The sequence below is a fragment of the Phoxinus phoxinus genome (genome assembly GCF_949152265.1).
Source record: "Phoxinus phoxinus genome assembly, chromosome: 3".
NCBI classification, from domain to species: domain Eukaryota; kingdom Metazoa; phylum Chordata; class Actinopteri; order Cypriniformes; family Leuciscidae; genus Phoxinus; species Phoxinus phoxinus.
In genome coordinates, this window is record NC_136878.1 from 26214452 (window position 1) to 26240615 (window position 26164).

General features: G+C 38.0%; 1 protein-coding gene across 8 annotated transcripts in view; it reads left to right on the forward strand.

The window, feature by feature from the left end:
* Positions 1–9170: 9170 nt before the first annotated feature.
* Positions 9171–26164, forward strand: part of arid3c (AT rich interactive domain 3C (BRIGHT-like)) — an 82833-nt gene continuing 65839 nt past the window's right edge. For 2 of the 8 annotated variants that reach the window (XM_079606474.1, XM_079606476.1), the window contains exons 1-2: positions 12505–12704; positions 17156–17791. In XM_079606474.1, the coding sequence (XP_079462600.1) occupies positions 17240–17791 (552 nt within the window). In that variant the 5' untranslated portion in view covers positions 12505–12704; positions 17156–17239. Of the gene's footprint in view, positions 9866–12504; positions 13297–15464; positions 15838–17155; positions 17792–26164 lie in introns of those variants that run through there. The other 6 variants (XM_079606471.1, XM_079606470.1, XM_079606473.1 and 3 more) reach the window with 6 other exon arrangements.

Below are 26164 nucleotides of genomic sequence, written 5' to 3' on the forward strand. Positions count from 1 at the left end.
AAAAGGCACAGAATAGCCCGGTTTCACAGACAGGGCTTAGATTAAGCCCGGATTAGGCCTTAGTTTAATTAGGACATTTAAGCAGTTTTTATAAACCTGCCTTAGAAAAAAAAACATTACTGGTGTGCATCTTGAGACAAAACAATGGCACTGATATATTTTAATATAGTGCAAGTTGTTTTCAGTTAAAACATCTCAATACGCCATTTTAGTTTAGCACTACGGTTAAGCCTGGTCTGTGAAAAAGGGGGAATAAGTTTTAGTAATAATTGATGGGCTCCCCTTTTTTAGTCCCAGTTAGAAATCTAGCCGGAACAGTTTGCACAGTTGTAATCAATCAAGTGCTGATTGTTGTAGCCGGCATACAGTAATCTAGTAATTAATGTTGCATTATAGTGAAAAGACATAAATTCAAAATCATATACTTCATGGCATCAATAACATAGGCTATACTTGCTACTGCATTTGGGTTAAAGAAGGAACACAATGTTCCATATTATCTGTATGTGGACTGTGACATTCACTGGGAATAGTGAATGAGTTAACGATTTTGAGACCAAATGGTTCCCCCAAGATATTTTTTCTTGGTTAATCTATAATTTTATGGTGAAATAAAACTTGTTTGTTTATTAGCTAACACTTTACCAACTTTTTACGGTATGTTTGAGCTGAAGCTGACCTGCTTATCATGTCAAATGTTCTTAATAAAAACTTCTGACTAGTGTTAGCAGATAGCTCATCAAAGTTGTGATGTAAAACTTTTTTTTAGAATTTACTCCAAATGATGGTATTTGTCCATGTAAGATATTTACAAACTAATTGAAATAATTTAAATCGTGAAGTCATTAAATAAACATTAAATCCTCAATCAATAATCTTCTCATCTCATGTTTTATATGGCATGTCAGATTTTTGATAGCCGACTGTTCTCTATGCAAACGTTTAAGCTTTATTCAACTGTTTAAGCACTATAATAGTGACATCTAGTGGTAGAATTAGAGCATCACATCACAGATTTGACAATAATTTGCAGGTTTTTGAAAATGGATGTAATGTAGTTTGAAATATTATTATATGTATAGCATATAATGTATATGTATATTATACTACTATTGCTCCAATATCTGTATAATACTTAGAATGATGTATAATAATGCAACAAATGTAAATTTAACGGTAAGACTCAGAAAAAGAGCAAGCACATTTCAGAATAAGAAGGCCTTATAGCAGGACAGATTTAGCAGCAGATTAAAAATGACTCAGCCAAACTCTCTAGATGAAATCTGAAATTTCTTATTCACGTCACTGCTAAATGGTGCGCTGAGTCTGTGGCTTCAGTCAATGACTGTTCTGAATCCCAGCTCCTTGTCCCCATAGGTATTACACATTCTGGCTGAATAAACCAAATGGATATAAAGATACCAGCAACTAAAAGATCCATTCAGAGAACTGCAGTGAAGTACGTCCCTGTAATTAGCTAATGGCCAAAGTACAACGACAGTCCTGGCAGACCTAGCTAGCACTCCCACATAAATATCAGACTCCCTGTTTCCTGAGATGCAATATGCTGAGAGTGTCTTTTATTCTGTGGTCCAGGGTGTAGTTCCCCCATGGGATTGCTATGGTTACTGAATCACAAAATTGTTCCAAAAATGTTCCATAGCCATTAAAACTTGGATAATTATGTTTATGTTCTATATTTTTGCAATTCCACATGCTACTTGTGTAAGTCATCCTAAAGTCTTACATTTTCAGATTTGTATCTCTTTTTTCCCCCTAAGAAAATGTATTATTTTTCTGTAATTCCTGGAATAGACCCATGCTTGTTTTGAGTTTTGCTAATCTAATCGATGAGTTTATGACTCTCTTAAATGTATTAAAGTGCTCACGTAATTGAAGCCATCTGTCAGTGCGAGTAAAAGGGCTGTGTTCTGCATTAATCCTGATCATGCTAGATTAATGTCTCCAGCTCAAGGCCGGCAAAGTCACGGTTTCCAATAGCCAACGGATGTCATGCATGAAGTGCCACCTCATTCCTCGCTTTCTAGAGGTAACTTTAAACTTTGAGTGGATGGGTTGTGGTTTTTCCTCACACTTCCTTTTAATTTGTTAATGTTTTTTGAACCATGTGCAAACTGCATTTGCGTAATTTACCGTGGTGTAAAAACATGTTTGCCACTTGCTTCCTGTATAAAGCCTCTTGAAACATTGAAAGTCTTCAACTGCTACTTAATTTTAGACAAAAAGAACCTGAATAAATAAAACATTATTGAAAAGTATTCAATTCTTTAAATGTAAGGTTATCTCTAAAGTTAACAGACACTGTACGTAAGTGTACTTGCTCTGTTGTTAAATTAGTTCAGTATAAAAATCATTTACTTTGACTAACCATCAGTTAATTTGCGAGCAGAAACCATCAGAAAGTGCATTATGACACTTTCAAAGAAAAAAAACTTTAAGAAAATCTAAGGTCATAACTACAAATCCATAATCAGGATGATAACTAGTCTCCAAATTAATAATAGTGGCTCTTTGTCCAGCTAGGTGTCCAGTCTCATGAAAAAGTGATCTAAACCAACTCTTGTCTTAGCTATTGATTATTATAAATTCATCTCATCTCATTTTAATACACATAAGTGTGTGTGTGTCTTTCTAATCAGTTCTGCGGACTTGTTGCTGAACTAGATGTGTTTTTGAGAGACACCTACTGGCTGTTTCACTCAAAGGCATCCAAGGAAACAGCATTTTTCAAGGTGCGCTCAGTAGTTTTTTTCTCATTAAACATTTGCACATAAATAAATCAAGTCAAGTTTATTTATTTACAGTGCTGGGTAGTAACTGATTACATGTAATCTGGATTATATAATCACATTTCAAAAATGAAGTACTAATTATTATTTTGTTTTAAAATACTCGTAATCAGACTAGTTACTTTTTATTAATTGCATTACATATTATTCACACAATGGCAGCAAATCATTCATAATTTATTGATTATATATATATGAATTATATATTGTCAAGTTGATATAACAACTTATATTATTATAAGTTGTTATATCAACTATTATTACATGGCCACAAAGCATTTGACCACTGGATTAACAGAAATCATTTCACTTTTTGTTTTCTCAGCATTGGATATAAAATCAACTCCTGATGAACACATTAATATACACAGAGGAGCTGAGCAAAATAAACTAATTTGGCCTATACACAAGGGATGTATGCAAACCTACACACACACACGCACCTTAAGGACAGGTTTAATTACTAACATTTGATTTATTTTAATATAGCCTTGACTGCATTTCCCAACACACCATAGTGCAATAATGCTGTCTTTCAAAGCATTACCTCACTGTGTTAAGACACTGATAAATACATAAACAGTTTTAAATAAGATTCTACAGTGGTCATTAGTCACAAGGGGGAGAATACCGTTATTAATCAAATGCACCCACAGAGAGGGCAGGAGATGTAATAATGGCTAGCCTTCCTTTTCAACCCAGACATTTCAACACAATGACATCAATACTGTTTAATTAAAAGTTTGTTCCAGACATTTGCAGATGTACCCACATACATAGGTATGTATGATAGTTGTGTTATTGGCACATATTATTGGACGTAGCATTAAAGCAATATGTAAAAATGTTTGCCGCTAAGGGGCGCTAACCTCTTACAATAACAAAGGCGTAGGTTTATGACGCAGTGACGAGCTGAATGATGGGACTTGCTGTCAAGCTGATGGATCTAATAATATTAATGGTTGAGTGAAAACATTCATGTTTTTTTAACATTACAGTGAAATGAATCAGGTCGCTATTGCTAATAATAGACACATATCACACGCGAGTCCCGCGGATATAAAGGAAAAAGAAAAACTACACGCAAGTGCTGAATTACTCACACAGGTCAGTTTATTAGATGAATTAAACTTGTGAGGTAACGCAGCGCTGTTTCACTTGGTCTAATGTTACATATCATACTAAACAGCATTTGAGTGTGTTGAAAGTTATGTTTCTATGTGTTAGTTCGTTTGCTATATGAAACTAGCAGCTTACTAGTAACAATTAAGCTAGATCAACATTAGAATAACATACAGATCATATTCTAACATTCCATCATGTTGAACTATATAACATTGATTTGTTTTATGTACATTTGCTCACCTGTCTAATAAAGTATGTGAAAGAGCAGCGTTCCTGTCAAGTCGTGACTCGTGAAGCTCTGTCAAGTCCAAGTTTGTCACAAACGTGGAGCTCTCGGCATCTCGAAAACGCCACGCCGTTATTGAGCCTCGTTTTAGTTCTCCTTTTTTGTTCCAAAGTCTGCTTGCCATGGTCCATAATGTTTGAACGAAATAAGAGCAGCATGCCGCTAAACGTTACGCACTACGCAGTTGTCCACGTCTGTCACCATGGTTACGTCATGGCCATGGCAGTACGAGTATAGACAGTATATAAGATGGACACAGCGACCCCATAGGTTTCAACAGAGAAAAGTGAAGCCAATTAGAAGCACTCACTTCCTGATGACTGCGTACTGTGACGTGAGCAACCTGTCTGACAGTTGTAAGTCTTCTAGTAGCTGTGCCGAGAGAAATCTGAATCATTCTCTTACGAATCTCTCAGAAACGGAGAGCGTGAGTATTAGCTGTCCATGAGCTAGCAGCAGGATCAACTTTATGACTCTCTATGGGCTTCTCCCTTGACTTTATGCCTCCACGTCCCTCCGATTGCTTGCGAGCTTCTCCGATTGTCTATATGGTAATTTCTCGACTGTGCGACAGAGAGTCGAGCCTATTTTTTACAAAAACTGCTTCTACGGGGCCATAACGTAAGATACAAGGTAATGGAGCCTTTTATAAATTGTCGTGTTTCTTTAGAAATAAATAATGGACAAATGGAGTCTTTAAACGCCTCAGATGTAAAGTTATTCGCTGTCAAAGTGACGCCAAAATGAATGGGAGTCAGTGGAATGCAGGAGATGGTCTGCTAATCAATGGCGGCCCCTGGGGAAGCTTCGGTTTCCGGCTGATGGATTACCCCCTTGAGTACGAGCGGAAACCGAGGATAGCACGGATATTGCGTCATTGACAGGCGACATTTTTTTTCCGGGACGGACCATTATTTAAAATTGGAGACTTTTGGGATATTGTAAGTAGGCCTACACAACTGCAGGAAATACATCACACTATGCAAGTGATTTTTGGATATTTTATTACACAATTCTTACATATTGTACCTTAAATATTGTAAGGAGGAAAACACTGAAACTGATTTGATCAACAATATTTCAAAAACTTATGAATAAAATAATTAATGAATGTGTTCATTATCATATAGGTAAATCATGTAGTCTGATAAGATTAATTTTTTTTTATGTGATTCATCGATACTCATTGCATTCAATGCAAAATAATAATTGGAATGGTTTAGAAAAAGTAAGACCCACAATAATTCTCATAATCATCTGCTGTTCCATTTGTTTACTTATGCAGGTCTTGGTCAACATGTTGACTTCCTCTCATGTTTATGTATATCATTAAACAGCTGTTGCTTATAATCTCTAAACAGGTAGATGTATCTATTGTAATATTTCAGGAACAGTCTTTCATTTGTATGGTGGTTTAATGCAAATTGGTTACACTTCATACTTGTTACAGCATAATACATTTAAGCATTGTAATATTAATGAACAACATGTACTATAGGATTAGAGTAAGTACACTGTAAAAAAAATCCTCTAGAAATTAAACTTACAGTAAAAAATACTGTATTAATGTACATTACCATTTAACTTGCTGTAAATGTATTTATATTTTTTTTCTGTAAAACATACAATAATTGTATGGTCTTTTCTCCAGTAATATATTTTAATACAATAAAAAAATATATAAATTTATACTGTAAAATTCCCTGTAATTCGTTGTCCACTTTTTCTATTTACTGTGAAACTGTACAAATGATAAATTACTGTATTTCAACAGGTCTCAGTACATAACAATAAAAAGAAGCAATGACAACTGTGTAACTTTTCTTCATTTTTTATTTATTTATTTTTATTAGGTACACCTGTTCAACTGCTCATTAATGCAAATATATAATTAGCCAATCACATGTCAGCAACTCAGTGCATTTAGGCATGTTTACATGGTCAAGATGATCTGCTGAAGTTCAAACTGAGCCTCAGAATGGGGAAGAAAGGTGATTTAAGTGAGCGTGGCATGGTTGTTGGTGCCAGATGGGCTGGTCTGTATTTCAGAAACTACTGATCTACTGGGATTTTCACGCACAACCATCTCTAGGGTTTACAGAGAATGGCCTGAAAAAGAGAAAATATCCAGTGAGTGGCAGTTCTCTGTGAAAAAGTGCCTTGTAATAATGCCAGAGGTCAGAGAATGGCTAGGCTGGTTTGAGCTGATAGAAAGGCAAAAGTAGTTCAAATAACGCACAACACGTCAAACCTTGAAGGAGATGGGATACAGCAGCAGAAGACCACACCGGGTGCCACTCCTGTCAGCTATGAACTGTGAACTGAGGCTACAATCAGCACGGACTTACCAAAATTTGACGACTGTTGTTACCTGGGAAAAGTTGCCTGGTCTGATGAGTCTCAATTTCTGCTGTGACCTTCAGATAGCAGTGGTAGCGCTAGGCCAGGACTTGCTGGTGCTATATCCCCACCAGAAACAGCCCCCCAAAGGATTTCCAAATGATTTTCTTGTTTGTTTTTTCATTGCAGCGAATTAAGTCTAGTTTCATGTTAGTGTCACGTGAACCGCCACAGCGTACACATAGTCTGCTCCGGTCCAGAGGCATGATAGCCCAGAGCAGATCGTACGCTTGAGTCTGCACAGAGCAGAAAATGTGTCGGACCCATTTGAATTTGCTATTTTAAAGCAATATTGAGGAGATTAGGATAAACGGTTAGAGGTTAGGAGGAAAATGCGGCTTTACGGTCAATGGCTCTGGCCGAGCTGTGATAAAAATGAAACACTATTGGCTATGTTTAAAAAAGGGAGGAGCTGTTCGATATGTCCCGCACTGTCTTCCTGTTTCAGTGGAAATTACGTAAACGCATTGAAAAATGGTGCGTGTTTCAAGACACTTCAGTGGGCCTTTAATCACATAAATGTCAACTTTAAAAAAAAAATCTGAAGTTGTTCAACCCCTTCTAGCTAGATCGCCTAGATGTGCCTAATAAACTGACTGGTGAGTGTATTTAGCAGGTTTTTAGCTGCAAAGATTAGTTTTCATACATGTTGAAATGTTCTTTTAAAAACGTTTTAGTTTTGTAGAGTTTTAACGTTTCAACTAGGCCTAATGCCACATCCACATCACCCCTGTTATCTCTGCCACAATGTATGTGCCTAAACTTATACTTTTAAAATACCTAAACTAGTTGTCTGTCAAGTACATGGCTTGCTGTGTTTCTAAAGCTTGCTGGATTCTACATTAATCCAGATAGATTTGAAAGCGGAGTTTATTTCAAAACGCTCTCCGTCCACACTATAGTGTTTTCCAAAAGCTTATCATCCACACTGAAAAGTCTGAAAACGCTAAATTCACCTTACAGTGCATGCGCAATCCCTCATTAAAGATCACTGAGATGATACAGACAGAACAAGACATAATCAAGTTATCATAGAATGTAAAAACGCAATTCTTCTAGTAAAATAGTTTTATTTAGCAAAATATCTCACCATTCACTGATGCGTCCAGGTAGCACTCACTCACCATTATCCTAATTTTTAAATCTTATTGCGGACACTCATTTTAGGTGACGTTTGATCAACTCATTGACCACAGTACATTGAAATTAAACATAACCAGAAATAAGTGAGACGTACCGTTTCCAAACGGAAGTGTGTAATGAAGCTCAGGGCAAGTGGTCCATTGCTTATTTCCCCCTTCCATAAGTGGAGCGTGTGTAAGCCTGGAGAAGGCCTTCCCCTGGCCACGGGTCAAAAACATGGACAACACCCCTTCGCTCAATGGCTCTCTTCCATTGGTGAGAAGTGAAGCTGCCAGTGTACCGATATGGCGCTGACATCTTGGGACCTGAGTCTGCGCAGTAGCGATCTCGGGATCTGAGTCTGCGCAGTAGTGAGCAGGAAGTAAAGCGGCAAAATCAAGGCCACGTCCTCACTCTAGCAGAATCAATCGCAAGCACACACTCCTGCACTTTTTAAAATTAATTATAAAAATGTATATTAAATTTAAAGCTCCAATCTCCTCAGTCCTCCGAAGATCCCGAAAAAAAAGTCTGTTGGTGCTTCAGTGACTACTTCGCTCAGAGAGAACCTGTCAATCACAGCTGTCAATCATGATGACGTCACACCACTGCATCAAATAACTAGTCTACTAAGTTGTTTTAAAAACAAACACTTGAATTTACAATAAATGACAAAAAAAACATCTTTGGAAATAAAGATATTTGAAGTGTAATTTAATTGTTTAGTTGGTCTCACGCATAGGTCTCACGTGCCAACATGATCGAGACGCTTTGTCACTTTTCAGGTCTTGTGCGGAACAAAAATGCACCAGCACATTTAAACTAAATCTAGTAATAAAGTGAAAATTAAAATGAGTGTCGATTGCGGGCTTGCGGCATTAAATTTACATCTGCTTGTTGCATCCTACTTTTTGCGTGTTTTACACGGTTTACAGCGTTGCGCACTATAACCATTCACAGACGATATGTTGAGATGCAATGGCCAATCAGAGGCATTAAGATAATCGCTGAAACACCGGAGTTTTGTTCAGTGCGCGAGCTGAACTCTAAATTCTGACTGAATTCTGCACTCTTGCGAATACTCCCATCATAAAAAGATTGTGCTCTTGAGAGCATCGAAACTAATATAAATAGGTTTTTCTATTTACAACGTATTTTTTGCAGCGTTTAGCGATATAGCCAATCACAAACATATCTGATGATTTCTATAACGTAGGCTAATGGCCAATCAGACGTGTTTAAAGGGTTAGTTCACCCAAAAATGAAAATAATGTCATTAATGACTCACCCTCATGTCGTTCTAAGCCCGTAAGACCTCCGTTCATCTTCGGAACACAGTTTAAGATATTTTAGATTTAGTCCGAGAGATTTCTGTCCCTCCATTGAAGCTGTATATACAGTATACTGTCCATGTCCATAAAGGTAATATAAACATCATCAAAGTAGTCCATGTGACATCAGTGGGTTAGTTAGAAGTTTTTGAAGCATCGAAAATACTTTTTGGTCCAAAAATAACACAAAATAAGACTTTATTCAGCATTGTATTCTCTCCCGGGTCTGTTGTGAATCTGCGTTCAGGACTCCGCAGTGACGCTGCTGACGTAAGACGCTGATGACGTGTTATCTGGTGCGCCCGAGCTTCGTTTACAGTCTGAGGGAGACGCACGCTATATTCAAGCTATTCTACATTGTTTGCGTGGATATCATTTTTTAATGGTGCGTAAATGTGCATGTCGCGGATGAGACACTTTTACAGCGTGCGTCTCCCTCAGTCTATAAATGAAGCTCGGGCGCACCAGATAACACGTCATCAGCGTCTTACGTCAGCAGCGTAACTGTGAAGGATTGACAACAGACCCGGGAGAGAATACAATGCTGAATAAAGTCTTATTTTGTGTTATTTTTGGACCAAAAAGTATTTTTGATGCTTCAAAAACTTCTAACTAACCCACTGATGTCACATGGACTACTTTGATGATGTTTATATTACCTTTATGGACATGGACAGTATACTGTATACAGCTTCAATGGAGGGACAGAAATCTCTCGGACTAAATCTAAAATATCTTAAACTGTGTTCCGAAGATGAACGGAGGTCTTACGGGCTTAGAACGACATGAGGGTGAGTAATGACATTATTTTCATTTTTGGGTGAACTAACCCTTTAAGTTAGAATCCCCTCAGCACTCAAAACGCCAGAGTTTTTGTACAATGCTGAGATCTGCACACTCAAATCCTCTCGTTATAGTTCAACTTGTTACAAAACGTGTATAGGGCCTACATTATGTAGGCTACATACGATATTCATTTTATTGTCAGCTTAATCGAGTTCGTGATGAATTAAGGTGACAGCTTAGTGATGGAGCGCTTATATGTTTTATTATGACTTTTTCACGATACCTCGAGTACCTTTTATAATTAATAATACATTTTATAAAACGGTTATCACAACTACAAATATTAAAGCCAAAATACAAAGGCCACTTTCATTATGTAAAATCACTAAAAGCGCTCCTTCCGCAGGAAAAAAAATAGTCCCTGATCGTGAACAGCAACAGAAGTTACATTATTTCGACGCTAGATGGCGGCAAAGACTGTCTTTATGAGTGAGTCAGCAAGACTTTTGGCTTCACGCAGAGCCCGTCTACGGAGAGCCGGTTGTAGTTCCACCAGAGTTCCACTGGGGGCGATCACCCCCGAGTGCAAAATGAATGGGAGTCTATGGGGCTAGACGGCTAAATTTGTCCCTTTCAGCCGATTGCCGTTGAGAAATCTCAGATTTGATTGTAGGTTTGGCAAGTTCAACATGGGTTATAGGTCGAAAATTGAATGAACGAGTACTTATGTCCTTTCGATTTCTTACAGGTTGAGTTGTTGTTGCCCATAACACGCTAGCATTCTGCTAATGAACGCTGATTGGTCAGTGAAGGACTGGTTACGACCAGAGATACCGCTTGATGGCATCATGGCATCCGAAGCGGGAACAGAATGTATTCTAGCAGAAACTCTTCTAGCACGTGTGTTTACCTGTGTCCGCTGTGCTGGCGATGCCTCGAGAGAAAATAAAGTGCAGAGCGCGAAAGCACCACAGTGACTGAAGGATTGCCGTAAAGCAGTATCTCTGGTCGTACGATGTGTATGACGTCATTGACATTTTGAAAGACTTTTTAAAGCAAATAAGTGACTCTAAAAAATCTAACACCCAGCAATGTGCAATTTCTTTGCATCTCCTTTCGAATACAACATTCAAATTACTAGACAAAAAATTATATCTTGAGAAAAGTGGATTTTGAGGGGTATAGCTCCATAGACCTCCATTCATTCTGCACTCGTCCTGTGAGCGCCCTCATATGGAATCAGAGTGGAACTGCAACCAGTCAGAAGCCGGAAGTGTAGCGAGAGTGAACCTTATCCCCTTATTAGACATTCTCTGCTTCACGTCTAATTCTCTGGTCTAATATGGGGAGAACCATAGACATGTATAAAGGCTAGATGGCGACACAGCTGACTCCGCCTTGAGCCATCTAGCCTTTATACATGTCTATGGGGAGAACCATAGACAGTATGGGAGAACAGGGAAAACAGTACCGCCACTCTCAGTAAACTTCCGGCTTCTGAACTGGTTGCAGTTCCACTCTGATTCCATATGAGGGCGCTCACAGGACGAGTGCAGAACGAATGGACGTCTATGGAGCTATTGGCTAGTTGCACGTGGCCGCCATGTTGGATTTCCGAACAGCGAGTGTGCGGTTAGACACTTCCGGTTTTGCATTACGCCCGGTGCAGGGAGCCGGAGAAAGCCGAAAATTATCTCTTATAGTTGTTGATAGAATCAATTTTATCACTTAAAATACTACTAAGATCCAAATTACTATAACACGAGCCAATGGCAATTAAATGCATGGACGCATAGTCAGATTAATGAATGAAATATAACTGTTCACGAACAGAAGAGTATTGGACTCATGCTGCATACACAATGACAATTATGCCATCTGTAAATATAGTTAAAACTACGATTAGAGTTGTTAAATAAAATACCACGTGAACATTCACACGTTGCCTTGTGATAGGCTACAATTTATCTCCATAAATACTATTTTCTCAATTCTGCGCATATATTTTCACTTACTTACATCAATTGCTCGATCAATATTATCATCACATATTAAAAATTTTTAACTGTAGGTACCACAAACAATTTAATATAAGTTTGTGTAAATTTTACACGTAGTAAACTACTGTATGTGCTGCTTACCAGACAGACAACTTAATGATTTATGAAACCGTACGCTCTTTACTCATCTGACTTCCACAAAATAAATGCAGTAATAGAAAGCATAGAAACGCACAGGTGAAATACACTGAAAATTATATGCATTTAAAAATGTGGTCGGGTTGAAGTCATCCCTCCGGATCTTCTGCATCCACTCAGCCCGTACCGCAGCGTCAGCGGGGAATGCATGAAAGCTGACTTTGTTGTAACGTGACGAAACGGTACATATATAAGAACACACAACAATGAAGTGCTGAGGCTGTCACCCTCTTGAATCCTAAAAACACTCATTGTGAAAAATCATCTCTCTGGTAAAGGAACTCGGTCGCTGTTGTCTCTCGCTCTCGCTGTCAGATCACCGGAAGTTTTCACCGGAAGTACTGGCCCGCACACTCAGGGTTCGAACGTCAACGGTCGCCATATTGTGCACGGAGCGAATACCCCTCAAAATCCACTTTTCTCAGGATATAATTTTTTGTCTGGTAATTTGTTGTATTCTAAAGGAGATGCAAAGAAATTACACATTGCTGGGTGTTAGATTTTTTAGAGTCACTTATTTGCTTAAAAAAGTATTTTAAAATGTCAATGACGTCATACTGCTTTACGGCAATCCTTCAGTCACTGTGGTGCTTTCGCGCTCTGCACTTTCTTTTCTCTCGAGGCATCGACAACACAGCTGACACAGGTAAACACACGTGCTAGAAGAGTTTCTGCTAGAAGACATTCTGGTCCCGCTTCGGATGCCACGATGCCATCAAGCGGTATCTCTGGTCGTAACCAGTCCTTCACTGACCAATCAGCGTTCATTAGCAGAATGCTAGCGTGTTATGGGCAACAACAACTCAACCTGTAAGAAATCGAAAGGACATAAGTACTCGTTCATTCAACTTTCGACCTATAACCCATGTTGAACTTGCAAAACCTACAATCAAATCTGAGATTTCTCAAGGGCAATCGGGTGAAAGAGACAAATTTATTCATTTTGCATTCGGGTGATCGCCCCCAGTGAAACTCTGGTGGAACTACAACCAAAATTCGGTACAATAGGACTTAATAGGGAGTGGCTAGGCTCGCCGTAGACGGGCTCTGCTTTTATATTGAAAGGACTGAAACTTGTGGACACTGAAGCGAGACGCAACTGACAAATGTCAGGGCACGGGAAAACCCCTTAACGTTAACTGGTAAAAGGACAAGATATCGCAGGGGCATTCAAACGATTTGTTTATTACGAATAGGACTGAACTTAAGGAAAATGCTATATCTACTGTGTAATGCAGGTAACGTTAACGTTACACTCAGATTTTCAAATCTGATTTTCACTGAAGTCAAACCAAGGTCAGATAGGGTAGAATTTGTTCAGATGAAAATGTGATGTAGCCTATTCTGTACGTCTTTTGAGAATTTCTGAACTTGCTTTACAGTTTTTTTTTTTTTTGCATATTTTTGAGCCGAAGACTAATGCATGGAAATTATTACTTTGCATATGGCACATTCATGACTTAAATTCTGAATATAGTCATGATTTTGTTGTAGAAGTGAATAAGCTACACTGATGTAATTTTGTTATTGCTGCTATTTTTTGCTCTCAATCACACCATTGTGCTTTATCTGTTGAGCCAGCCAATGTATTAGTGTTATTGAATTCACTCAGTTGCTATCTTGGAGCTGATGCAAAGCACAAACACTTTCATGTTTTCATTAGCTAAGTGTTTCTGAGGATGAGTGCCATGAAAAATAATCTGACAGCTAGTTTTATGCAAGTCATTTTACAGCTGAAACTGGATCATGACAAATGTCATTATAATAAATAGTATTAGCATTGTGGTACACTACATTCATCCTGTTTTAAAATTTGGCATTCATTTCTTACTAAAGTATAAGGAACATAGCTCAGTAATGGCTCTTAAATTATAGTATTGTTTTGATGTATTTACAGATCATGAACAGCAGGTGGCGATGTTAATCAAATTTTTCACACCATTAACAGGCAACATTTATGGTCATTTTGTTCATTTTAATCCACTTAGACGTTTATCTCACATTGTTGGAACAGAGCTTATGTTTACATAACCTTGACAAAGGTAACCTCAGTTTGATAGTCTAGGTTTTGCATTAGATAAAGTTCATTAAAGTGAATTGCATTAGATATTTGGCATGTGTCCCAAATACTGTATCTTTTTTTTATTAGTTATAATAGAAAAGTCTCACTTTTGTTCTAAGATATGCACACATTATAATTTATTGATTGTGTAAAGTGTGTGATTTCAATCCTGTCATTGAGAAATTTCTCTGAGCACAGTTCACTGTGTCAAACATATTAACCATCTTTCTAGCCTAATCAGTGTCAGTTCAAGACCTTAGCCTTGCATTAACTTGAATGGATTGTAACCGTGGAATGATTATCAATTTTGCTCAACAGTTCGAGGGCATAAAGCAACACAGGATTCTTGCAGGAGTTATTGGGGTCAAAAGATAATGGGATATTTCATCATAATCAGAGAGCAGTGGGGTCATGGGAGAAATTACCTGCTGTTCAGTGCTATCTGGACTTATTCAGACATCAAATGTATGACAGTCAAACATTGTTTATCCATCTCTCTCTCTCTCTCTCTCTCTCTCTCTCTCTCTCTCTCTCTCTCTCTCTCTCTCTCTCTATCTATATCTCTTACAGCCATGATTAGATGATACTGCAAAGGCTTTGGTTTCATTACCACAAAATTGTTTAAAACCCTAAAAACTGCGGTAATGACTAATGTAGGCCTACTTTTCTGAAATTATATGGAATTCAATTGTAAGTCTGTTTATCGGTTCATATAATTACAAATCTTGGATAATTGCAGGGCGAATGGCAATTATATGTTCTGCAGTCAGAGGGTGTATTTACAGAAGACTAACACTCGATATTTATCAGCAAGTCTGTCTAGATGCTGGTGTAATGCAACCGATTGACTTTTATTCTGTATGATGAATGAACATTGGCTGCATTTTACATTAATGATAAAATAGTTGCATTTAATTCACTGCCTAAATTGCACATCTTAAAATCAAATCTGGGATTTTAGTATTTTCAGTGATCTCTTATTTCATTGCCTTATTTAAAATAAAATACGTTTAATATTATACAAATACACATTTTCAACAAACGTAAAGTATTTGACCAGTTTCCAAAAGTCTTTCGCTACTCTTGTTCAGAAACGCATAAATATGTAGAAATGTATGCGCGCATATGTTTTGAAGAACATCTTGTGAGTGAGATCATACTATAATTATTGCTATACTTCATCATTTACGTTTCAAAGCGCAAACCATCTTCGACCTTTGAATAGCTCTTTCTACGGTATTCTACACTTTCAGCTCTCAAAGTCGGAGTATTCGTGTTAAACTGTTAAAGCGTTCAATTAGTTTCAAGTGAAGTTGAAAGTGTAGTATTTGAAGAGAAGCGCGCGCAGGAAGCTGCTCAGCTGTATTTCTGTTGGCTGAGTGCAGACCCTGCCCTGATTGCCTTATATCCATGTCTATTGACGTGTAGTGAGCAGATGGAGGCAGAGGGACTGATCTGATCTCTAGTCCTCAGAGGTCATTCTCGCTACAGTTACAGCCACTTGTTGCCAAATCGCTCAGAGACCGCGAGCGCGTCGCGAAACCGCTTTCAGAAAGAGCTATTTCTTTGCTTTCACGACACAGATCTAGATGTTGAGACGGGAATACAACCACTTCTGACTTTGTTTGGGGGAAAAAGGTCACTTTTTAGCATATTCGTCGCATTTGACGGGAGAAGCATGGTTGACAACACAAGCATAGCAACTAAATCTGCACTGGTAAGCACGCGCTTTTGCTCCTCGGGTAGAGTTGTTTACTCGGTACATTAATTTAAATATTGTATTTCGATCTTCAGTGCACTTATAAACTGTTTATAGACTACCGCATGTTCTGTTACTTTACACAGCCCTTCGACCTATAGCTACTGTACCATTAATAGCAATAGGCTATGCATTGTCATATTTCTGTCATTGAATAGTCCGAGGTCGTTTTTTGCACATCGCATCAGAAATGTGACATTGCTTCATTGATGCTGACCGTCATGTTTGTGTAGTTGATCTTGTTAGTGGAATAATTTCCATAGGAAACCACGATTCTTGCCTAACCCAGTACATGCAAAGTTATTTTATCCTGAACTGCTGCACTGATTTGATCGGTAATGTCATCTGAACATAAAAATGAGCCCACTAAATTGAAAAGTTGAATTTCTGCATTAAATTAAGTTAAGCGGTGGCGAAGTTACCTGCAGTGATGAGTTCAGTTTTTCCAACTAGCCTACTTTAATTGCTAATGATGAAAAACTAGTAAAAAAAAATAAAAAATTACGGGGACAAGTTATGGATGGAAACAAAGTTCGGACATTGATAAGAATATTTTTACAATGTGCATCAGTCATTTTTTTATATAAAAAAATAGGCCTACAGTGTTTTGCTTTTTTATGCTAGCCTACTACCGGTAGGCTAGTAGACAGCTGTTTAGTAAAATATGCATGACTTTCAACTAAAGTTTCGACATGCCTTTAAATACATTTGGACATATTTAAAGAACATCTTCTAAACCTATACAATGTAAATGTAATTTCCGTGATCAACCTGTCTGGGCACATAATTTGGCGCCACTAGCTTAACAGCTAAACAACCTAAAATACTTTAGGTAAATAAAGTAAAAACTAGTTTTTGTGGATTATAGTTTTTGTAACTATAGTTCTGATATGGAAAAACTACAATAAAATTATACATCATGTTTTTACGTTATTGTACCGCCTGAAACTGATTGACAGTGTGTGAACTAGCCAGTTGTAGGCTATCTGTTCGTTACAGCCTTTTTTTTTTTTTTTGATGATAGGTGAAAATACGTGCTCCAACTAACTTAAAATGTAACTTTTATACCGGTACTTACTAAAAACGCCAACTAGCCTACGTGTATGAAAAATGTGTAGCCAACTTTACTCCCCCTCCCCCCACCCCCAACATAATATTTTGCCATTTTTTGCTGGGGCCTCAAGTCTTAATTAATGGGGGTCTGACTCCACTAAACCCCCATAATTCGCACCATGCTTCCAGCAAAATTTTAACTTTTGCATTGTATTGCCCACAGCAAGCCGCTTTCTCGTCGGCGAGCACTCTTCCTCTGCTGGTCAGCTCCTCCAGCGCCCACAGTCAGTCGAGCGGCGGCGGCGGGATGAAGCTGGAGGCGGTCATGGAGAACCTGCAGCGACAGCAAGCGGCTCGACTCGCCCTGGAGGAGAAGATCCGCCAAGCCGAAAAAGAGAAAGACATCAGGTCTATGGTGGAGTCGCAGATTCATCAACAAGCTCTGGCTTTCCGCCACTATCAAGCAGCTGTCAGGGGAGCGTTCGCTGCGGGAGCTCCGAACTCGAGCTCCGGCCACCCAAACGAGCGCACAGCCGACTCCGACATCGATGATGATGAAGATGATGATGCTGACCTAGACTTGGACCGCGGGATGGATGATGAAGAGCGCGACTTGGATGAAGATGACAGTATGAACGAGGGTGGAGGGGATGAAGATTTGGAAGGACCCCTAGCTCACTACCCACCGCGCCATGCTGTTTATCCCGGTGCGGGGCAGTCTCCAAAAAGTACCCCGATACATCTATCCAGAATCCAACCTCCCTATCCATGTCCAGGACAGGCTGAATCACCGAGTGGTTTGGCACCACAAGCACAATCGCAGCACCACGAATGGACTTATGAGGAACAGTTCAAACAGGTATGTCCATGAGTGAGATTATAGAAATGCACTTTAATAACCATTGAATGTGCACTCTGGTGAACTGTGTGGTGATTACTAATGTGGAAAGTTTAAAAGCATGAAGTGAGATTGGGTTCAGTCCTGTGTGAAACTACTTGCTGAAGTCCCAGTATCTTTCATAACTAAACAGCTAGTCGTCATCATAAACAAAAAAACTGAATTTTCCAGGGGAAATGACATGGCAGTGCTAGAATTTAATGCTTGATCTTAATGTAAACTATACGGTTCGGACTCTTGATTCATGCATTGACATTATATATTGAGAATATCAGGTTTAATTCATCATCACCATAGGCAAACAGCCTGCACTATACATTTTCCTCACTTTTAAATTTAATCACTGCATTACATTTTTTAAGTAAAATCAAACTTACTGCAGTAATAGGTTTATAGTACATTACACTTTGGACTACTTTGGATTTAGAAAGATGAATTGCCTAAATACTTGCTTAAAATATTTAAATAATCACCATTTCATAATTTAGGTCTAAAAGTGTTTTTGCAGAGTAGGCTACATAAAGAACAAATGTGTTGTTGTTAGATTTGCTGTTGATGTGTATGAGTACTAGTGTGGCTTCAATTGGTTTTGATTGTTTTAAAACAGATTTTTGTATTGCGACTGGATGTTTAATTATTCTAAGTCAGCTAGAACAACTGTAAATTGAGGATTATGTGCGAGTGAGAATGTTTCTGAGTTATGCTGCATCAGTTTAGTTCCACTGTATTCTCAGGGGATAATTTAGAGTGATACACTGAGAGTGAGGCTCTTAAGCAAACACAGATCTATACGGAACGAGCCTGGATGGACTTGTCATTCCTTATTTATGATAGATCATTCAGAGACCTGGCCAAATGAGACATGCACATTAGCGGCTGCATTAGTGTAAGCACTGGCTTAACGTAAGGGATACAATGCAGTTTGAATAAATACATCTGCTTTGATTGACATTGATGAAATTGAGGAAAATTGTGCATCAAAAGTATCTCAAACAAATTCAACAGAAGACATTTAAACTGCAGTTGTCATTTTAATGTAAATAGATAGCTTGGTTTTAATTTATATTAATTTATATTATATTAATTTAATTGATCATGTAAGGTTAATACCAACCAACCACAATCTTTCCTTAAAATAAAATAAAAATCTACTGAGGACAGTGTTACAACAATTAATGTTGTTTTGCAGAAGTCTAGGGCATGCATTTTGTAATCGCTATTTGCACAATTATCAAGTGAAATGCAGAAACAATGAAAGGATGCCGATGGCATTTGGCAGACTGACTGGAGCCAACGTACTGCCTGTTTTCAACACTTAAAAAAAAAACATCTAAATGCTATAAAGGTCTTCTTGAAATAAGAATGGCTGTTTTGGGGAATGTAAAAATAGACTGAAGCATTAAACTTGTGTTACCAAATTCCTGGTGTCTGTGTTTACGAAAGTATTGAAATTGTTCTGTACAATATATATTTCTTAATTAAAACTAAACCCAAAGATCTAATTAACTCAATTATGAAAACTAAATATAAGGTCTTGAAAAAAGCTATATGCGTAACATTGTTTGCATTATGTCATAACTTAATTTCTCTTTTAGTTCAGCGTAAGATGGATATGTGTAGCAATTCTATTTGCACTGGTATTACAAATCCACAGTCATCCAACAAAGGAAAACAGAATAGATAGGAAAGAGAGCCAGACAGGGAAGGATCGGAAGAGACCAAGTTAGACCGGTTGCCATATGGCCGTTTATTGTCAAAAAAACAGTGAGGGAAGAGGGGGGAAAAAAGCAAGTAGTTGCGTAGAGTTTTGGCAGGAATGCAGGAAACTAGACCTGGTGGCATTCCAACCTGGCTCCCTCCCAATAATGCTGGGATATCCCTCTCAGGCTGCGTATGGGTCGGCTCAAAGCCAAGCCATTACGAAATAGGAACAAACTGCATACTTCATCACAGTCTAGCCAGACAAACATTTGTGTGTGTGTGTCCACAGAGAATCACATTCTGTTGTGCACTTAAATATGTATTGCTTTTACTTGAACTTATTTAGTGTTTGTTAGATGCATGCACATGCATTAAAACACACAAGTTTCCTTTGCTTTGCACAAATGTCATTACTTTCTGCAGCACTGTTTTCTGAAACTGATTTTTTTTTACTTAAAACATTCCAAAAATCTTTACTGTCACTTTTTATCAATTTAATGCTTCTCGCTGAATAAAAGTATTAATTTCTTTGAAAAACCACACTGACATCAGACTTCCGAATGATAGTGTATGTTTTATCAAACTGGTTCCACTTTATCAGCAGGCTCTATATCTCAACCTATTTGAAGCACATATCAAATGCTCACTAAAGGTACAGAGTGTACTTTTCCCCTCAGCAAATATCACTCTTTTGATTACTCAGTCCGACCTCCACTTTGGTTTCGGGGCGTATGTTTGATCCCCCCTCACCCTACCCCCCATCCCTCTCTGCCATGTTTTGCAAACATGAAAAAAACTCACATAATGGCTTTTTCCCATAACAAGGATTTTACAGGACCATAGAGGGGGCTGGGCAGGGCTGAACGGGGTGGAGGAAACCCAGCACTGGTGTTTGGTTTCACTATAAGCTTGTGGAAAAGGAGGTTTCTCTTTCCTTCTTCAGTCTGCTTTAGTGAAATTAGTCTAATGGAATTTTTTTTATATATATATATATATAATTATATTTTTTTAGCCTCAGAGGATATTAGCACTCTGAACTCTGTTTGTTCTAAGGCTCAGAAGAGACATATCAACTGTTTCAGTCTCTAGAAGTAATGGTTTGAAACCTGTGTAAATTCAAAATTATCTGTTTGCATTTTATAATTGCTGTTCCAAGCAGATTATCGAGTATCGAGGCAGCCAGCTGTGACCTAATTTACTCAAACACTCACGATTAAGCAAAACATCTCTTGGAGAAAATAGGAAATGAGGCAATTGTGAAATCATTGAAAGGAAGACAACGTCTCTTTCCCTAAACCCCCCCAGCCAGGAAGGCGAAGTAGTCTTTGTGGTTAAACAAACTTTGTCAGTGGGCAGGGGTTTAAAGATATGCACCTCTTTGTTTCGCTGGATACTTTTGTGAAGAGGGAAAAAAAGACTTGGAAGTGAGAGACAGAGGCTATATGCGCCCAAAACAACCTTAACCCATGAGCCTCTGCGGATAGTCTGCTGATATATTTAAATGGCCAGTCCTAAAGTCTTCTCAAGTAACACTTCAATTCAAGCCCATTAATACCATCATAAAAATGTTTGGAGGCCTTCTTTGAAATCGACACACACACACACACACACACACACACACACACACACACACACACACACACACACACAGTAACTCCGGTGTCAACACAAGACATTCCTTGACTTTACAGGCCTGCTCCACCCCTACGGTATCCCCTTCTGTTTGATTGCTCTGCTCTGCTTTGCTCATATGTTTTGGGGTCCTGAGAGCCATTAAGTGCCCCAGCATGAAGTCTCAAGCTAAAACACATGCACGGAGCTAATTCTCCATATGGCACAGAGGTTGTGATTTTTACCTAGCAGCACTATCGTTAGCCTTCTGTGGTATGAGCTAGCCCAGGCCTTCCGACAGCTGTGGCAGGTTCATTTTGGACGTGTGCTGTCAGTGGAAATATCGAATAGAATTCCAGTCGTTTCAGTTTTAAATCGCCTTATAAATAAGAGCCTCCTTTAGCTGTGTCCAATTGGTGGGTTGTTATAAAATCCCTGTTGGCATGTCATCAGCTGCCAGAATTGAAGAGAGCTGATAAGCCTGCTCTGAACATGAACCATTCTGAACATTGAGAACTGGTCACAGGCCCACAGCTAGAGCTATATCATCTTGCTCACTGACTATAATAACAAAAACAGTGTCACGTCAAAGTGAGAGCGTTCCACTTTAATCCTGTGTTTGCTACTGTTGCGGTCATCAAACCCTGTTAGTGAATGTACTACATGCATCTTTTTGAGTATATCTTGAGCAAGAGGCTGATAAATAAATATGCAAATGGGTCTTTTTTAATTTAATGCTTTTTTTATAATTAAAAAGGTTATATTTTCATTGGTGTAACCTATTGTATTCAGTAGAAATGCACAATATATTAGTATCATACCAGTTTTAATATTACATTTTTAGCTTGGATATAGATTCATTTACTCAATCCAAGCCATTGTAGACCACATGGTATCATTTAGACATGAATTGTGTATGTTTTCTTTATTTTTACATTTAGATTACCCTATGTAATCTTTACCCTATGTAAATGTAATCTTCAGCAAATCTCAAAATAAATACTGTATAATTTACTTATAGCACTTATAGCCTATTGTTTTTATGCCTAAATTCGCTTGTAAAACTATTCATTGTATTACTAGTATGTTTTATTGTTATTTTTATATAATATATTATATCATTTTGTATTGAATATTGGCCATAACAGTGTTTCCCACAGGAATTTGTGAGACTGGTGGGTGTACCTCAGTCCCTCTAGGGGGGTCCAGGGCCAAGGAAGAAAACGTTGTACATTTTAAAGTTAAATTCATCAATCTGGTGCACTTTGGGAGTTCAAAATTAGGAGCTTCAACCCATGTTCAGTGTGCAAATTGAACAAAGGAAAAAGACGGTGAATTGACTTGTACCTGAAATTTAAAGGGGACTCAGCCCTCTTTTTAGTTGTGATAGAGTCTACATTAATTTAACACTGGTGTTTTAGAAAGCTAAACAATTAGAATATAATAATGATAATAATAATAATAATTTTTAGATTATTATTATTCCCATGACAGCCATATATTTTAAAACAAATGCACTGTAAAATAAATGGATATTTCATAAGTATATTATTAATTTACTTTACACTACATTAGAATAATTACACTACATTTGTCCTAATTTCTACACTTGCAACTGCAAGAGATAACCATAGGGCTTTTATTTTGAAGGAAACTGCAGTTGAGCTTTTATGTTGGTGGAAAACTGCAGTTTCTGTGAAAATAGGTTAACAAACACTTCTCATTACAAATTTAGTGAAATGCTGTAATCATCTGCCCATAAAAATGTTAGAAATTATGTGAAAGCGTAACTGATGCCTGTTGCGTTCCCAATTTCACGCTAAACTCACAGCACACTCAGAGATGGAGTTCACTGCATTTATCCATTGTAAACTGAGCCGTTCGGTGAGTGGTGGTCGAACGAGATTGTTTTTTTGATGGCCGATCAATATATATATATATATATACACACACACACTTTATATAAATTTGAACATTTTAATTAGGGCTGCACGATTAATCACAATTTCCATGTAATCGCACTTAAATCGAGATGGCTTATCGCGATTTTGAAATCGCAAAGGCTGCGATTATTTTGAATGCGCAGCTTGTCATTGATGTACGGCTCTGTAAACGCTGCTCCATCTGAAAGCACTGTGAGTTTGAATCACGTATAACGTGCATTTAAAAAAGCAACTTCTACTCTCTACTTCTGTGGCGGGGACGGGGTATATTTGTCATGTCTGCACGAGAGCGGCACTGACAAGCTGCGCATAAAATAATCGCAGCCTTTTCCAAATCGCGTGCTGTTTCAGTGCGATTAGTTGTGCAGCCATAATTTTAATTAATATTTAATAAAGTAGAAATAAATCATTTGAAAATTTATAAAAAAAATATTCATTTCTAAATTAAACAAAACAATTCACTTCACACGGACTGTGGCTGTGCATATTTGCTGAATGCTGACGGTAAATGAGAAAGTGTAATAGTGTTTGCCTTTCTGTTACTAATAATAAAAAAGCATATGCTTTAATACTTTTTCGTATACAGTTTACTTTCTTTGTTCATCAGTTCCTCTATCTAGTAACGTATTAGACAAAACTGTTAAACGTAGATCATATAGACTAATAAAGATGGGGTGCTGCCATTCTCAGAAGTCCCGTTTCCAATACATCGGCCAATCAGGAAAAACGTATCGACCAATGCTGAAATTTAAAAAATGCCAAATATCGGCAGATAATTCGGCCTTGGCAATATATCGGTTGACCACTAGTTCTGAGATGTGGAAAACACTTGATCGCGAGCTGATCGCATAAACAAAGTGAGCGCATTGCTTTGAAACATGCAGCTCAAACAGACTTGGTTAAGTTGTAGCTTTTTACAATTTGATAAGGTTATTAGCCATATTGTGCTTCCGATTTTAGTTAGTTTGACATATACTTTGCCAAAGCTATGGTGCAAACCACAACGTTAAAGAACTTTTATTTTATAAAGAGAAGTTTAAATATATTTTTGGTTCATTATAAAACTGGCGGGACAGATTAGACTGGCGGACCGCCACACTCTAGTTAATGAATGGTAAACACTGCATAACATAATAATGATCAGCTTATCTGTATTTGTATCTGTACAGGGAGATGGATTTGTTTAACTTGCCTTTTTAATGTAGATGTCACTTTTTAATTACAGGAAACTTGGCCTTTCTTGTGTAGCTTGCAAAAGTCATAGGGCAATGAACAAACTCAGCGAATACTAATATGGTGTGGTTATAAGAAGTGACACCTTCTCCGAGCAAGAGTATACTCTGTTTTGCGCAAAAGTGTGTTATACACTTGTGTTACAAGTGTGTTACATTACCCTATTAATGGTCTCCATAGCTTTTTTAACACTAGCTTTTGCCCTTAATCTGAAGAATGAAGTGTGATTTCAAGCAGTTGTAGAACACGTGGCATCATTTGGACACACAATTTACAGTGCATGTGCCCTGCGTGGTTTCCTGTATGCTCGAGTCAAGCGATCAGAGGTAGCCCATGTGAATTGTGAAATATTCTAGTAATAATATGTTTTTGTTATCCTTTTTATCAGTTCTAGATCAGGGAAATACTGATAAGTACACCTAGCTTCATTAAGTCTGAGAAACCTTCAATCACTGTTGTCTAAAACATGGGAATATCATTGCTCATTTATACGTAGTACTTGTGAGTCATTGTGGATTGATTTTGCAATACACTTTGCGATCATGGTTGCCAGGCATAGTCTATGCAAACATTATGTCCAGGATATAAACAAAACGTTCTGTTCACTTCGAATACATAATCTATATACAGTACCTGAGCCAGTAGAAACATTCACAGATTGTCCAGTAGATAACTTTTGACATGCTTGAATATGGTGCAGTAATTGAGCGGAGGTTTTTTATTTTATTTCATGTTGAGTGCAGCAATGTCATATGATCATTAGACATACATGTGATATATTGTTTTAAGGTCATTTACTGCACACTCTGTGCAAGGTTCATCATACATTTTTCTTGGTACTTGAAGTAAATGAGCTATTAATGGACATACAGAGCTGTTTTACCTTCAGTTCAAGAGTAATGGTCAGTAAAGGAATGCCTAATCTTTTGCAGTGTGTTTAGGCTAAGCTGGAGCTCAGCAGTAAAACACTTTTAGGTCATATTGCTTTTGGCTTTGCATTTTGGTTTTTGGTGCAAAAGTGTTTTCATTTCTCCTTGTGTCAGTATCAGTAAGACACATGCAGTGCAGTGAGTATTAGATGGCAGCAGGCAGCAGCTGAGGTCTCATGTCATCAGTCTCGGCCCATATGGCCTCACGTGTCAGCGTTCATTAAGGTGAAGAGTTGTAATGAAAGATAGGAAGGAATCAAGCATTGAGTGTCTTAGGCTTATGGTCAGAATCAGATACTCTCTTTACAGGATTAGCTTCTTCAGCACATCCCCCCATCCTAATGATCCCTCACAAAACACACACACACACACACACTCACATTTTTGTGTGTGTGTGTGTTTATATGAGTTTATTAATGTCTGATTGGTTTGGTCGAGCATTTACACATGTCCATACAGTACACATTGTGTTCTAATGAGGTGTGATGCAACAAGTGTCCAGTGACAAGCAATTTGTCTGACCACACTGTGCACAAAACGGCTGCATGATGTAACAGTCACATCCAGAAGATGCGTTTAATGCTAGGGATGTGCAAAACTGACTAGTTGGTGGCTTGCCTGAAGGACTATTTGTGTAATCTGTCTTAAGGGAATGCTGTATAATTTTGCCATCTTCCCGATACTTGCAATGAGAAGCGGTTATCCACCTTTTTCCTGACGAGCCTATTGCGTTTTGAATTATGGGTGCCGGAGGCACTTCCCGTTTTGAAAACTTCTACTCAAAAAGACTGAAACAAATAATTTCAAATAATAAGGTTGCGCTACAAATAAACTTTATTAGCCAGTTTGACTGAATGAGGTGTACAATTTCCGTTTTATTTTCAGACATCAGAAGAATAACGTAACGCTTGGTATTT